Genomic DNA, 14,053 nt, shown 5'->3' on the forward strand with positions numbered 1-14,053 from the left:
GCCCTTTTGAGTTAAGAATCATAATACATTTTTTCATCTAAATGATAAAATGGATTTCTTGACTTCTTGTAATTTATTCTTTTTCATATTCAGCTGGTTAGATATTACATACCCAAATCTCGAAGTAGCAATGTTCATGTTCGAGTTCTTAGCACCGGACTGTTGCAGTTTAAAAGCTTAAATCATGTTCTTGTCAGAAAATTTGGCTCATAGCTCTTCAAGTTTCCATTAGCAAAATGGCTTACTCTCACTTTCTCATTTTAAAATAAAATAAAAAAATAACTTTAATGATAAATTAAAATATATGTTTTCTCATTTTAAAATAAAAGAAAAAAATAACTTTAATGCAAAATTGAACTATAGTAACATATTAAAAATTATGAAAGTTATTTACAAATATACTTAAAACATATAACCCTAAGCCCTAACCCATTTTTTCAATTTCAAATTGCTTCTTTCCCTCTCTAACTTTTTCTCCTCTATTCTTACTGAAAACTCATTATTTCTTCAACTTTCTCCTTTTTGAAGCTTGTATTTTATTTGTAAATGTTTTGTCTCCTCCCAAATTTGTAAATTTTCTACCCTCCTTTAATTTTAGTACCACTTTTTTCTAAAGAAAAAGGTTTGTATATGTAATCGGTCGGGTAAAAAAAATTGATGATTAATCTGCCCAATAAGAAATGATCAATGATTAATCTGTCAAACTAATTACTATAATCGATCAGCTATTAAATAACATAGATCGGATCGATAATCGATCTGTTCATATACCATTCTAATCGATTATCGATCTGTTAGATTGATAATCAATCTGTTCATGTATCGATCGGACCGATAATAGATCTTTTCAATGTAAATATCAAGTTTTGAAAGATTTTGATGGGAGGAGTTTTATTTAAATTGTGTAAGTTGGTGAGTGGTGGACTAATTTATAACTTTTAAAACTTGTAAATAAAATTTAAATCACAAATAAATTTAAATATTCAAAAGTGGGTCATTTTTCTTTTAAAAAAAAAAACTATAGCCCATTTAGTTAAAAAGTAGGCTTGAAGTGGTCATTTAACAAAGAAACCATCGGTAGCATTACACTTAACAATTAACAGCAATAAAACACATGTATAATACACACCACGTTCTAATAACCTTCCCGTCCAACGCTCTTGGACTCGGTGAGAGGAGTTCAACTAAATTCAGGGATGCAACTGAACTCAACTTGACACAAGGTTGGGCAGCCTCAGAGGCCACTTCACCATCTTCTCATCCATCACTAATTCTATTTATGGTAATAACTGAGGTAAAGCTAAATTCATATTTTTAAATTGAGAAAATTCCTTGTAAAAAAATGCAAATAAAAAACGAAACTAGGTTCAACCTGACACTCTCTGGTTTTGCAAGAAATTGTGAAACGCACGACCATACACCCCACAAGCTTGGGGTTAGAATGTATAGAGCTGATGGGAACCTGTTTGGGATTGAGGATTAGTATTAGTTTAACGCTGCTTCATATTCGCAGAAAATAGCACAGTACAGAAAATATAAGTGTCACATACGGCAAAAAGACGGAACAGCATAGAATAGCCAGAGGTAGTGAAAGGCTAATTACAGAGGACAAAGCAGCCGGACCACAACATAGAATAGATGGCCACAAAACTTGCAAGGACAGCCAAACAATCCATTAAACATGGACATCTTCTCCAAACAGAAAAGTCAGCAGCAAAGTATGAACATCATCATCAAGGTTGAGTTTTCATCAGAAAAGCAAGAACGTCGTTGAAATTTTAAGTTTCCAAAACAGAAGGAATTCAAAGAAACTAGACAAAACTTCATATAACTGATTTCCTTCGACAATAATCAGCTTCTTTTTAACCCTATCTGCAGCAAAGGAAGCAAGAACATTTCAGAGTTGAGAAGTAAAATAAAATTGAAGCAATGTTTCAATAGTTACTCAAGTAAAAGAGGGACTCAACTGTCCATACCGTTAGATTGGACAATGAATGTAGTGACAAAACCGAGCACTAGAGTGAAGAGTCTACAAGATTAATTAATATCAGGGATATCAGAAAGTAACCTATGCATTGCAAAAGGGTTCAACACAAGTTTAGATACGACAAATTGAGAAATCTTTTTTTTTTTTTTTTTGAGAAGGAAAATATTGAGAAATCTTTATTACCCACCACAGGTACAATTCTGCATTAATTCGAGTTGCAGGCAAGAGAAAAATCAGCAATTGCAAATAAAAACAATTACAAGAGCATAAACATGCTTCAATAAGTTAATTTCCTAAATAACCGATCAATTTATTTTTTTTTAAAAAAAGTTCTATATACTAAATTGATTCAAATGCTGCAACAAGAATAAGCATATTGATTACAAATTGTGCATCCAAGCGATTTCATGAGAATCATAGGTTGATGAAAGTAAATAGGAGCCCCCAATCTGTTTCAGTGGAAAGAAAAACGGAGAAAGAAAAGACTGAAAGTCAAGAAACTAGAAAGGGAAAACAAAACCAAAAACAGAAATTGAAGTGTCACCATTCACCGTAAAATTACAGATACTGGGTTCCTTTACGAATTATGGGGGTTGGGTTTTTTTTTTTGGTGTGTGTGTGTGTTAAATGTTGGGGATCTTCCAGTCTTTTTCTAATTTAGTAGTTGGGCATCTTGGATCCATGCAATGAAATTGTAGATATCTTGCGAAAAGAGTGCTCAGCAAAATAAAGTTATCACTCTTCTGAAAACCCAGAAGAATTCCAAGTGAGGCAAAAAAGGTTGTTCCTAGTCTTCATTGCTCACCATCTCGATTCAATAAATTGTTAATAGTACCATTGTACCATATCATCTCCTCAAAACATTTTCCTCTTTTCAACTAAGTGAGAAATTGTATAACTGTAATATTTGGATTAATCTAGAATATAATGATCTCTCTCACATTCATATTTTGGCAAAAGGATACAGGAAAGGTAGAACATAACTCAGCCAAGCCAAAAGATTTCATAAACGTCACACAATAGCATTCCTTTTTTTTTATAACCGTGGTGTCCGGGCCAACTTTTGCGCACCTCAACTAAATTCACGAGATACCTGCCACCTCCCACCAGCAACAGATACCAGGTGTAATTCTGACCTATGTTGCTCGGACTCTTCAAAAATGTCAACGGGTGCGCGTCGGATTCTCCAAAAGTAGTGCATTTTTGGAGAATCCAACACGGGTGCGGCATCAAAATTTAAGAGTCCGCGCAACATAGATTCTGACCACCAAGGCTAGGACAGATGGGAAGAATCACCTAGTGTTTTTCGCCACTACTGGGATTAACCCACTTCATTGACCACTAGGGCACATCCTTGGGTGCCACACAATAGCATTCCTTATCCCAAAAAAACTCACAATAGCATTAAAAAATCCATTTGAATTTAAAGCGTGCGCTTTAAGGTCCTTTCTTATAAAAGCACAACCTATATTGAAGGAAATTGACAATTTTTAATAAGTGAGATGGCATTACATTAATCTATAAAATGCCTATTAGATATGTTATAACTTACCGCTGAACGGAAGACTGTGCAGAGGATAGTGCAAATTGATTAACCCTGTGGACCAGAGATTTGACTGCGACCGCCACGAGCACTGCGACCACCACGACCACGAGGAACTCGACCACGGCCTCTTGTCGTCGTAGAGGAAAACATAGCAGCCTGCCTAATGGAAGCCCTTTCTTTAGCCCTTTCATTTAAGTTTATGGTTCTTGAGCTCCTATTGACAGGTGAAACCTGTTTCCCTTCTTCTGTTTCAACAGCAACATTTTCACCCGCCCCCCCTTCTTTTGAATTGCTACTATCAACTGGGCTGCTTGATGGTTTCTCACCAGTAACAACAGTATCCACAGCCTGATCAGTTTCTGCAGCAACCTGGTCACCATCATTCAACTTATCATAACTTTCAGCTAGCTCTTCTGTCGCATCAACCTCATCATCCTTATCATCATCTGGGAGCTGGGAAGATTCTATCTCCCCGGTGTCTGATGGAGTAAGCAAGGGGTCTTCATCCGTACCAGCTAAGTCATCAATCTGAGGTTCCAAATTTTCTGGGCTTCCAATTGATAAATTGCTACCTCCCTCGAGATTTCCAACATGTTCAGGATCAGCAACTAGCTCTCCCTCTTCCCTGTCATCCGTCGCTAGCTGATCTCTCTCTTGTTGCACCTGAAATGTTGATTCATTATCTGGGGTAGATACTTCATTCGAACTGACAAAAGTATCATCTGCAACATCTGTTCTATCAACCTGTGACTCAGCCTGATTTGTTGCAACTGACGGCTCTTCAACCTGCTCCCCAGAAAGTGTGGTCTCATCTAACAAAATATCACTGGCTTCCTCTTTCAAACCCTGGGTTTCATCTACAGCATCATGTTCCTCCATAGTAGGCAGAGATTCTGCAATTTCTACATTACCAGCAGATTTGTCTTCAGTGCTTTCTTGAGGTGCCTCTAGACGTTTAGACTTCTTAGGCACAGGTTGAGCCACATCTAAGCAGGTTTCATCCGTGGCAGGAGTCTCATCTTGCAATTCTGAGGTAGATGCTGCAGATAGGCGCTTGCGAATTGGTGGTTGAGTTGGTAATGTGGCATTATCTAGATTTTCTACATTTTGAGGTGTCACATGCTTCCTGCTGTTAGTGGTTTCATCCGCATCTTGCATTTCTACATCAGCTGAAGGTTCTTCTGGCTTTGTGATGCGAGGTCGAACCAACTTCCTTGGTGGTTTACGAGTTTCTGAGGTTATCTTTGATATAGCAAGTCTCCTTTCTTCTACTGCTTTTCCTACTGCAGGAGTGGAAGTCAACGAGCTAGCTGGTGGGGGAGGCGTAGCTGCTGGACCTGGAACAACAGAGCCAAATAGAGAAGCATCTGGAGCAGAAGTGTCAGTAGCACCAGAAGCTCCGATCTCATTACGTACAACCCGGTCAAAGTCATCTACAGCTAGAAGATATGCAGCAGTAAAATCCTCTAAGTGGGTCCCAGAAAGTAGTTGATCCACTGACGTGCCCTCTGTTTGACTGTCTTTGGTTTGCCTTATCTTCTCAACTTCATCAGTAAGCATCTTCAGAGCCTGCTTATGCTTGTCCAGATCATCTAATAGATTGGCTCGTTGCTGAGTCACAGTTTCAAACGATTCACCTATTGCCTTTTGAATCTTCACGCGCTTTGTTTTCTCTTTATTAAACTCTTCTTTTTGACGATTCAACTCTTCTCTAAGACGGTCCGTGATCTTCTCAAGCCCCTGTATTCTGGAGTTCTTCTCCTTCTCTTTATCTTTCAAGGCCTGTTCATCTGCAACATCAGCAGCTCTTTTCCCTTGTTTAGCATCTTCCAACTGTTTGGAGAGAGCTTGATTCTCTCTAGCCAAATCATCCTTTTCCTTTGATAAATTGTCTGCCCTATCTTTTTCCTTTGATAAGCTTTCTGCCCTCTTCTTTATTTGAGCAATCAACCTTCTATGTTTATCAATTTCGGATCTCAGTGAGGCCTCAGCTTGCAAAATCTCATTAATTCTCGATTCTCTCTGACTCAATTCTGCTCTGCTCCTAGTGAGATCTTGCTCTAAGTTAGATACCAGATTCTGCTGCTCAGACATGGCCTTCTTGATTTTCTCCAGTTCTGCATCCTTTTCTCTCAGATTCATCTGCATCTGTGAAGCAGCTTCTTTCAGACTTGCATATTCTTCCAGGTCAAAACTCTTATACCTCTCAACCAACTCACTAACCCTCCTCTCAAGCTTCTCTTTATCCAGCTTCAGCATTTCAATCTCTTTCCTACAAGCTTCTACATCAGCTTGTCTTTCATTGAGAAGCTTCTCCAGATCCTCCATTTCAGTTTTCATCTTCTGGGCAGCTTGGCGAAGTTTCTGGCATTCTTCAACATTGTGCCTGTTCTCCTCTCTCAATTGCAAGTTACTTTCACGAAGTAAGTTCAGTTCTCTAACCTGAAGCTGCAGTGATTTAAACTCCTCTTCACTTAAAACCTGAGCTCTTGAATTCTCTCGCTCAGAATTAAGTGATGCTTCTGCTACCTCTGCTCTCCTCAGAGCATTCTCGAGCTGCGATTGCAACCTAAGTTTTTCCTGTCTCAGCAAAGAAATTTCTGTTTCTGCAATTTCCTTGGACCGTCTTAGATAATTCACAATGTTCATCAACCCATCATCAGTCTCAGCCACTGTGCTTCCAGAAGATACACCTGAAGATACACGGTCCTTCTCCGCCAATTTAATGTGCAAACCCTCAAGCCGGTCCAGTAATATTTTGTTCTGCTCATTAGCCTCCGCGTATTTCTTCTCAGCTTCAGTTTTTGATACCTCTAGCACCGACAATTCTTCCTCCCACTTGGCCTTCAATGCATTATTTTCGGATTTCAGAATATCTGACAATTTACGGAGCTCAGATGATTCTTCTTGTAAGGCTGCCAAAGATTGAGATGTTCTAGTGAGTTCTTGAATTGTTTCTGACTGCAGGATTACTTGTCTCTCATAATTATCTTGAGCGCCACGCCATCTTTGATGCACTTTGTCCAAATCATCTTTCAAAGCAGTTATTTGAGCCTCGAAATTCGAAATTTGTGTCATCTTAACAGAGCTTTCTTCTTTTAGACTGGATATTTCAGCTAAAGCAGCAACAACAGCTTCTTCTTTTCCTGCAGTTGCAGAAGCTGCTTCAATTGACTTCAAATTACATTCACTCTCAAGCTCATTAACATGCTTCCTAAGCGATAATGCTTCCTCTTCCATTGATTTTTTCACTCTATCAGCTTCTATTTTGAGGTTCTCATAGGCCAATTCCATCTGCTTCAATGCTTCTTCATTTGCCTGAGCTATGCTTTTATATTGCAGCATGTGATTTTTGTTAACCTGCACCTCCTCTCTGAGTCTTTTAACTTCTTCAGCAGAGTGCATGTACTCAAAAATTTCAGTAGAGGAGGAAGGACCACCTTCATTAGCTCTTTCAGAAACCTTTTTTTGCGAAGCTTGCAATTTTTCCTCTAAATCAGCAGATCGTGCCTCAGCAACAACAGCTCTAGCTTCAGCAGCAGCCACAGAATGTGAAGTGCTAGCTAATTCCTTCCTCATTTCCTCAATTTGCCTCAATGCATTCTTCAGAGCATCTTCTCGCTCAGGTATAAGGTTTCGAACACTATCACGCTGCTCTTGCAATTCTTTCTTAGCTTCAGCCCATTCTTTCTCAATGAGCTTAATATACTCTTCTTGCTTTTTCCTCTCAGCAGCTCTTGCCTCATCACGGACGTTCTCCGTACTCTGCAATGTATCTAAATGGACCTGCAAACTATGCACCCTTTGTGACAAATTACGTACTTCATCTGAAGCTCTCTTTTCGGCGTTTATCAACATACCCTTTTCATCCTTTAGAATAGACACCTCCATTTTTAGCTTTTGAGAAAGTTCCTCCGTAGCATTCAATGACTCATAACTTTCTCGCAGCTTCTTCTGGTAGTCAACTATCAACTGTGAGAACTCAACGTTTCTCGTGATGACAGCATTATGCTCCTCTCTCTGGATTTCAAAATCTTTCATATATCTGTCAAGTTTATCTCGAGCAAACTGTGCTTCCAGAGCTGACTTATCCCTCTCAGACCGAAGAGAAATTATCTCGCTCCGTAATCTTGACGACTCTTCTTCAAGAGATTTTACACGCTCAAAAGCCCGTTCTTGTGCTCTCCCTAGAACTTCATGTGAAGAATCAGGTAAAAGCATCACTTCCTGCCTTCCAACCTCTGCTGATTTATGTGATTGAGTATCAGAAGAAACAAGTGGACGCTCTTCAAAGAGTTTTTTGTACATCGCCACAGATGCATGGAGTGATTTAATCATTGTATCCTGCTCATCCGCTTTTTCCAGTACTGCATTCACCTGGGAAGTAGCTTCGTCAATATGCTTCTGAAGCTCTTTCTCATACTTCTCCTTCAACTCTGACTCTCTGCTCTCAATCTGGTCAGTAAGGCTGCGAACTAGGCCTCTTAGCTGGACATTTTGTTCAACCAGACCATTTATGTCCTTGTAGCTCAACAGTCTTCCAAGATCATCGGCATTAGATTCAGCACCAAACATAATTAAAGATTTTGACACCAGGGAATCATCATTTTTAGGTCCCACAGATCCACCACGGAATTGTAAATCACGACACTCCTTTAAAAGCACTGTCACCTGTTCTTGGAGGTCAACTATCTCCGCCTGAGCAACAGCATAATCACGGTCACGCCTTCTCATATCAGCATTGAATTCCTGAATATTCCTCTCTAAAGTATCCTGTTGAGAGAGGGAATGCTGCAGTTTTTCACTTAGCACAGAATAAGCATCTTCCAATCTTTCATGTTCTGCTCGCTCATCCAAGATAACTCCAGCTTTCTCCTCTATTTCACGGAGCACTCGCTCCAATACATCTTGAGCTTGTTTTCTTCCCAATTGTTCATGTCGTAACGCATCAACAGCTTCCTGATATTTGATGTACATCTTAGCCAGACTCCAACCCTCCCGAAGAAGTGAAGTGGCTAATGCGGTTCCCGACACAACACCAATAGGCAAACTAGGAACGACCATCCGATCATCCTCAACCGTGTCACCAGCTTCAACTGGGTTTGGCAATGATTCACTCGAAAAATATCTCAAGGGAAGGAGCTTCAATGTATCTTCTCCCTTTTTTAACTCCGCTTCACTTTTTGCAAGCTTATCTTTCAGACATGCAACCTCCTCCATTAATTCTTTCTTTGCAGATACCTCTTTCTCAAGCTTCTCTTTATAATCATTCTCTGTTTGGTTTCCATGAGTCTCCAAAGCTTTAATTACTCCTTCAAGTTCTCCTGCCTTTTTAGACCATTCCTCAAAGCTCTCCTTGTACAACTCCACAAGCTTGTTTAACGTTGCAATCTCACCAGACATTTGCTCCTCTTTTGCAGTTGCTACATCCTTGGAGGAAAGTAAATCTTGCTCTAAAGAAGTGAACTTTAACTCCATTTCTCTCACTTGTTCCTCTTTTCTCTTCAAAGACCTATCACACTCGTTAAATTTTTTCTCGGCATCAGCAAGTTTGGCAGACAGATCAGTCTCAAGCTCAGAATGAGCTTTACGCAGCTCCATGAGTCCATTGACCTTAGCCGTTAACTCGTCATTAAGCCATGCATTATGCCTCTCAACAAGCTCCTTCTCCTGCAAAAGACGCGAACAAGAAGCCTGACAATGTGATACTTCAGTCTCCAAGTCACAGATCCGCACTTCCCTATTTGCAGCAACATCAGTCAAGTTAACTATCTTATCAAGATAGCTTTTGATAGTGGAATTTTTCTCACTGATCTCCAAGTCTTTCTGCTCTACCAATTCCATCAATTGTCTCTTTGTTTTCCGGAGTTCTGAAACCTCTGTTGATAACCGGTCCACATCTCCATCCTTCCCAATCTGTTTTCACGTTCCAAAAAAACAATCAAATACAACAGAAAATAAATATCCAAGAAAAGAAAAAAGGAAAGAAAGACAGAACTTTGGATGCATTCAGTACAGACAAAATTACTCTTATCTTCGATGTAATGCTTTTGCTAATAGGTTTTACCTTAGAAATCACTTTTTTGGAATAATTTCTAGCATTTATTAGGCCATAAAGTAGGTCCTATGATAATTATACATGGTGAGATACAAGGACAGTGTTCATTGATATTTAGGATACAACGATAACTTTCATTAATATTTTTAACATTGTTAACAACAAAATGAAGTACAAATTCACGAAAAAGGAAGTAATCAGATGAAAGTCAGTTTCCCCTTTTAGGAAATGAAAGTATCTCCTACTAGCTAAACACATGGAAGAATTACTTCATTATGCATAAAAGCGTCCAACACATCACACACACCCAACAACAAGAAAAGAAGACAAAGGGAATTAGGAATTAGAAATAGACTTACAGATTGGAGATAAGCTTGCTGCTTCTCAGCCTGTACTTTAGAGAGTTCAGATAGACGTTGCTCAAAGGACGAATTCAGTTGAGTGTACTGCAATTGAAGCGAAGAGTGCTCCGACGAAAGCGAAACGTATTTCTGTTCAAGGACGGAACAAGTCTGTTCAGCAGTAATAGATGCAGCATCAGCCTGCGCTTTCACATTTTCCAGTTGATTGTACAAATCACGGATGAATTCATCGGCTTTCGCCGCTACCACAACGGCGTCTTGCGCACACCGTTCGTATTCCTCGTCCGATATAAACAACGGCATCGCGCTCACTTTGCTTTGCTTACTTTTTCATCAATCTGGTAGGGTATATTTCAAGTTAATAATGCCCTACAATTTTGAAAAAAGACACAAAAATAGTCGAAATAATTGGCATCGGAAAACCCTAGATGAAGAATTTGGGGAAAAAAGCTTACCAGAAATGGAGAATCGGTTCGGTAATGAGAACTAGGGCAAATCTGAAACGACGATGGGAGTATCTCCAAGGAAGTAGTGTCCTGGTTTGTTAAAACATATTCGTATGCACCCGCCTATCTCCACTTCTATTTCATGTGCTCTTTCTTTTCTGTTTAGTTATTTAATTAAAAATATATTATACTCGTATTATATTTTTTACATTATTAATTAACCTATAGTTTTTTTTTTTGGTTAGGAGGATGCATAATATTTAGAACTTAAGTAATGTTAATACAGGTGGTTTGCAAAACATCATGGAACCCTCCGGTAGAGTTTGAAGGGATACGGGATGTGTTAACAAAATTTAATACATTAAGGACTCGTTTGGTAGATTGCATAAGATAATATTGAATATATTGTATTAGTAATACTGGGATTAGTAGTGCAAAGATTAGTAATACTGAGATTATTTTTTATGCACTGTTTGGTTTGATGTATTAAAAGCAATATGTATTGTTATATTTTAAAAAGAATATTATTTGTTTATAAAAATATCCATATTATAACTTTGTGTATTTTTTTTGTAAAATTTTATTATTCTTTTTTTTTAAAATAAAAAAAATAACAATATAACTAATTATTTACTTTAGAATTTCAAAATTTAATCATTCACTTACAAAATTTTTTTTTTTATTATCTTTTCTTTGTTTGTTCGTCATTTGCTTGTTGTCCCACTCTGTGTTGTTTTTAAGTTGGAGGGAGGTATGTATAACTTTTGGATGAGACAATAAAATCATTATTAAAATAAAATTGTATTCTATAGAGTGTTAAAACTAAGTAAAAAAAATATTTTTATTTATGGATATTCTATTACAAAATTAAAGCTTGTATGCAATTTGTTTTCAGATTTTGACCAATAAATATTTTTTTGAGTTAATGGAGTAGTTTTTTTTATAACTAAAATTATTTGGAGAGATATTATTATTTTGATAAATTGAAAAGAAGTAACTCATACTGAATAGATTGAAAAAGATTTAGAAAAAAATAAAGAAATTTGGGGACATTTTTGTAAATAATAATAAAATTTGTAAACTAATTTATTTGAATAAATTTATTAGTACAAATATAAAAAATAAAACTAAGAAAATAAAAAATATTTAAAAGAATTTGAGGGATATTCTTGTCTTTATACATACTAATCCACGGTATTAAAATCCATGTATTACTAATACCACCATATGTGATGTATTAGTAATACACCCTATAATACCATGTAGAGTGTATAACTAATACATGGTATTAGTAATACATTGGTTCAAAATCCTACCAAACATAGTATTAATCAATACCATACTTAATACATGAACTATTTCTCCTAATACGGCCTACCAAATGACCCCTAACGGTTCCAGTCCTTCTAGGGAAAACGTTTTTTTCTTTGTCTGCTACAAGAGCATGCATTGCATACAGTGGTGATGGTGATGGTAAAATTTGCAACCGATCAGAAGAGGCATCCTCAATGTTGTTACTTCTTGCTAATACATCTGCAACGCTATTTTGTTCCCTACATGTGTGTCTGAGTGTTGGGGTCCCCAGCTTTTGCAGTAAGTATTTGCACTCCGAAATGATGTTAGAATAACCAAGGTGGTTAGAGAGGATCATGTTAATTGCAGCAGAAAAGTCAGAGTTTATTTTTAGTAGAGTCAGGTGTTTGTCTAGGGCAATCCTAAGGCCTTCTAGAATGGCAAGCAGTTCATCTTGATGAACATTAACATAGGGAAAAACCTTAGTGAAGCCTAGAATCCAATCTCCCTTATGACTCTAAAGACTCCACCAATTTTGCCCCTTCCCGGTTGGCTTTTGACACTGGCGTCAGTATTTAGTTTATAAGTACCTTGGATGGGTAGGAGCCATTTGAGGTAAACTGTGGTTGAAACCCTACTATTATGGTTAGGTTCTCCAGTGATCGTGATGAATTCAGTCGTAAAAGCAATAGTTTTTTGGGTGGAGATGGGATTTACTTTCTGGTTGAAAAGATTTTCATTTCTACTTAACCAGATATTCCACATGCAGAAGGGAAGGATGGATATCCAATTTAACCATTGATTAAAAGCTTTTGCACCAATTGCTTTTTAAGTGGTGGTCCAGTTAGAGGTGTTTAGGGAGCTTGAGTCAAAGCTAGCAATTGAGTTACTAATGGTGGCCATATTGTTCCAAAAAGTTATTACCCTAGGACATTGGAAGAAGATATGAGTGATATCTTCTTTTGTGTTGGGGCAATGCTTGTAGTAGGGGGAGATAGACATGCCTAAGTGGTTGAGGTAACTCGCAGTAGGAAGTCTCTGGTGGAGCATGAGCCAAAGAAAAATCTTAAGCTTATTGGGGCATTTAGATTTCTAAACCCAAGAGACCGTTCATATTCCTCGTCCGATATAAACTACGGCATCGCGCTCACTTTGGTTTGCTTACTTTTTCATCAATCTGGTAGGGTATATTTCAAGTTAATAATGCCCTAAAATTTTGAAATAGACACAAAAATAGTCGAAGTAATTGGCATCGGAAAACCCTAGATGAAGAATTTGGGGAGAAAAGCTTACCAGAAATGGAGAATCAGTTCGGTAATGAGAACTAGGGCAAATCTGAAACGATGATGGGAGTATCTCCGAGGAAGTAGTGTCCTGATTTGTTAAAATATAGTCGTATATATCACCCGCCTATCTCCACTTCTATTTTATGTGTTGTTTCTCTTCTGTTTATTTATTTAATTAAAAATATATTATACTCATATTATATTTTTTACATTATTAATTAACCTATAGTTAACTTAATTGGTTGGCATTAAGGTTGTTCCACAGGATTCAATTCTCGCTTTATTCCCTTTTCCATTTTCCTCCTCTTACCCTCAATTTATTTGATTTCTTTTTTAAGAAAAACTCATTTTAATTTCTTATTTTATCTTACATTACACATTTATAGGATCGTTTGGTATAGTATATAAAAATAGTATTGAATAGGATGTATTATTAATACTGACATTATTATTAATGTTGAAATTAATAATATCGCGATTAGTTATACTGAAAATATTTCTTAATTGATGTTTGATTTGATGTATTAAAAATAATGTGCATTATTATATTTCTAAAGAAAAATTATTTATTTATAAAACTGTTCTTCATGTTTTATAGCTTTTTGTGCTTCCGTAGCAAATCTTTGTTACTCATTCTTAAAAATAAAAATATTTTTTCTTTTAGTATTCTCACTTAAATATTTAGGAGAAATATTAAATATCATCTTGATAAACAAAAAGACATGATCCATATTATGTGATTATAGAGAAATAAAATTAAGATTATAAACAAAATAAGGAAAAGAAAGAAATAGTCAAATCAATCGTGAGCTCAATGAGCCTACCAAAAACATATGCATAAATTGTCCTTAATCTTTCTCAAGTTCCGCATGTTATGGTTATTTATGAATAGCACTTGGTCGAATGCTTGGTAGTAAATTAAATATTTTTATTGTCCTATGACCCCCTGAACTATTTTAAAATGGAATTATTACCCCCCAAAACTATTTTAAAATGGAATATCTACCCGTCTAAAAGCTCATTCATTTTCACTCCGCCAGCAAACTTGCTCTTTTTTCAGCCCCAAATTTCAATA

General features: G+C 37.0%; 1 protein-coding gene across 5 annotated transcripts; it reads right to left on the reverse strand.

Moving 5' to 3' along the window:
• Window positions 1-1,485: 1,485 nt before the first annotated feature.
• Window positions 1,486-10,716, reverse strand: LOC107853094 (nuclear-pore anchor). 5 transcript variants are annotated; one of them, XR_001669658.2, is made up of 5 exons: window positions 10,409-10,569; window positions 9,951-10,291; window positions 3,540-9,449; window positions 1,977-2,029; window positions 1,486-1,872 (listed from the first exon to the last, which is right to left on the reverse strand). XR_001669658.2 is itself a non-coding variant. In XM_016698107.2 (5 exons), the coding sequence occupies exons 2-4, from the start codon at window positions 10,254-10,256 to the stop codon at window positions 3,579-3,581; spliced, it is 6,096 nt and encodes a 2,031-aa protein (XP_016553593.1). In that variant the 5' UTR covers window positions 10,257-10,291; window positions 10,409-10,569; the 3' UTR covers window positions 1,486-1,872; window positions 3,540-3,578. The 5 variants fall into 5 exon arrangements, 3 of the variants coding, with proteins under 3 accessions (XP_016553593.1, XP_016553591.1, XP_047270856.1); XR_001669657.2 differs by having other exon boundaries at window positions 1,977-2,068; XM_016698107.2 differs by lacking the exon at window positions 1,977-2,029 and having other exon boundaries at window positions 3,540-4,196; window positions 4,278-9,449.
• Window positions 10,717-14,053: the final 3,337 nt, after the last annotated feature.

The sequence above is a fragment of the Capsicum annuum genome, chromosome 6 (assembly GCF_002878395.1).
Source record: "Capsicum annuum cultivar UCD-10X-F1 chromosome 6, UCD10Xv1.1, whole genome shotgun sequence".
Classification (NCBI taxonomy): domain Eukaryota; kingdom Viridiplantae; phylum Streptophyta; class Magnoliopsida; order Solanales; family Solanaceae; genus Capsicum; species Capsicum annuum.

Excerpts from the sequence above, each read along its gene's own strand:
- LOC107853094 (XM_016698105.2), bottom strand. The coding sequence starts at position 10,256 with ATGCCGTTGTTTATATCGGACGAGGAATACGAACGGTGTGCGCAAGAC. Across the intron at positions 9,450-9,950 it reads AGCAAGCTTATCTCCAATCT|ATTGGGAAGGATGGAGATGT; the intron begins GTAAGTCTATTT and ends ACGTGAAAACAG.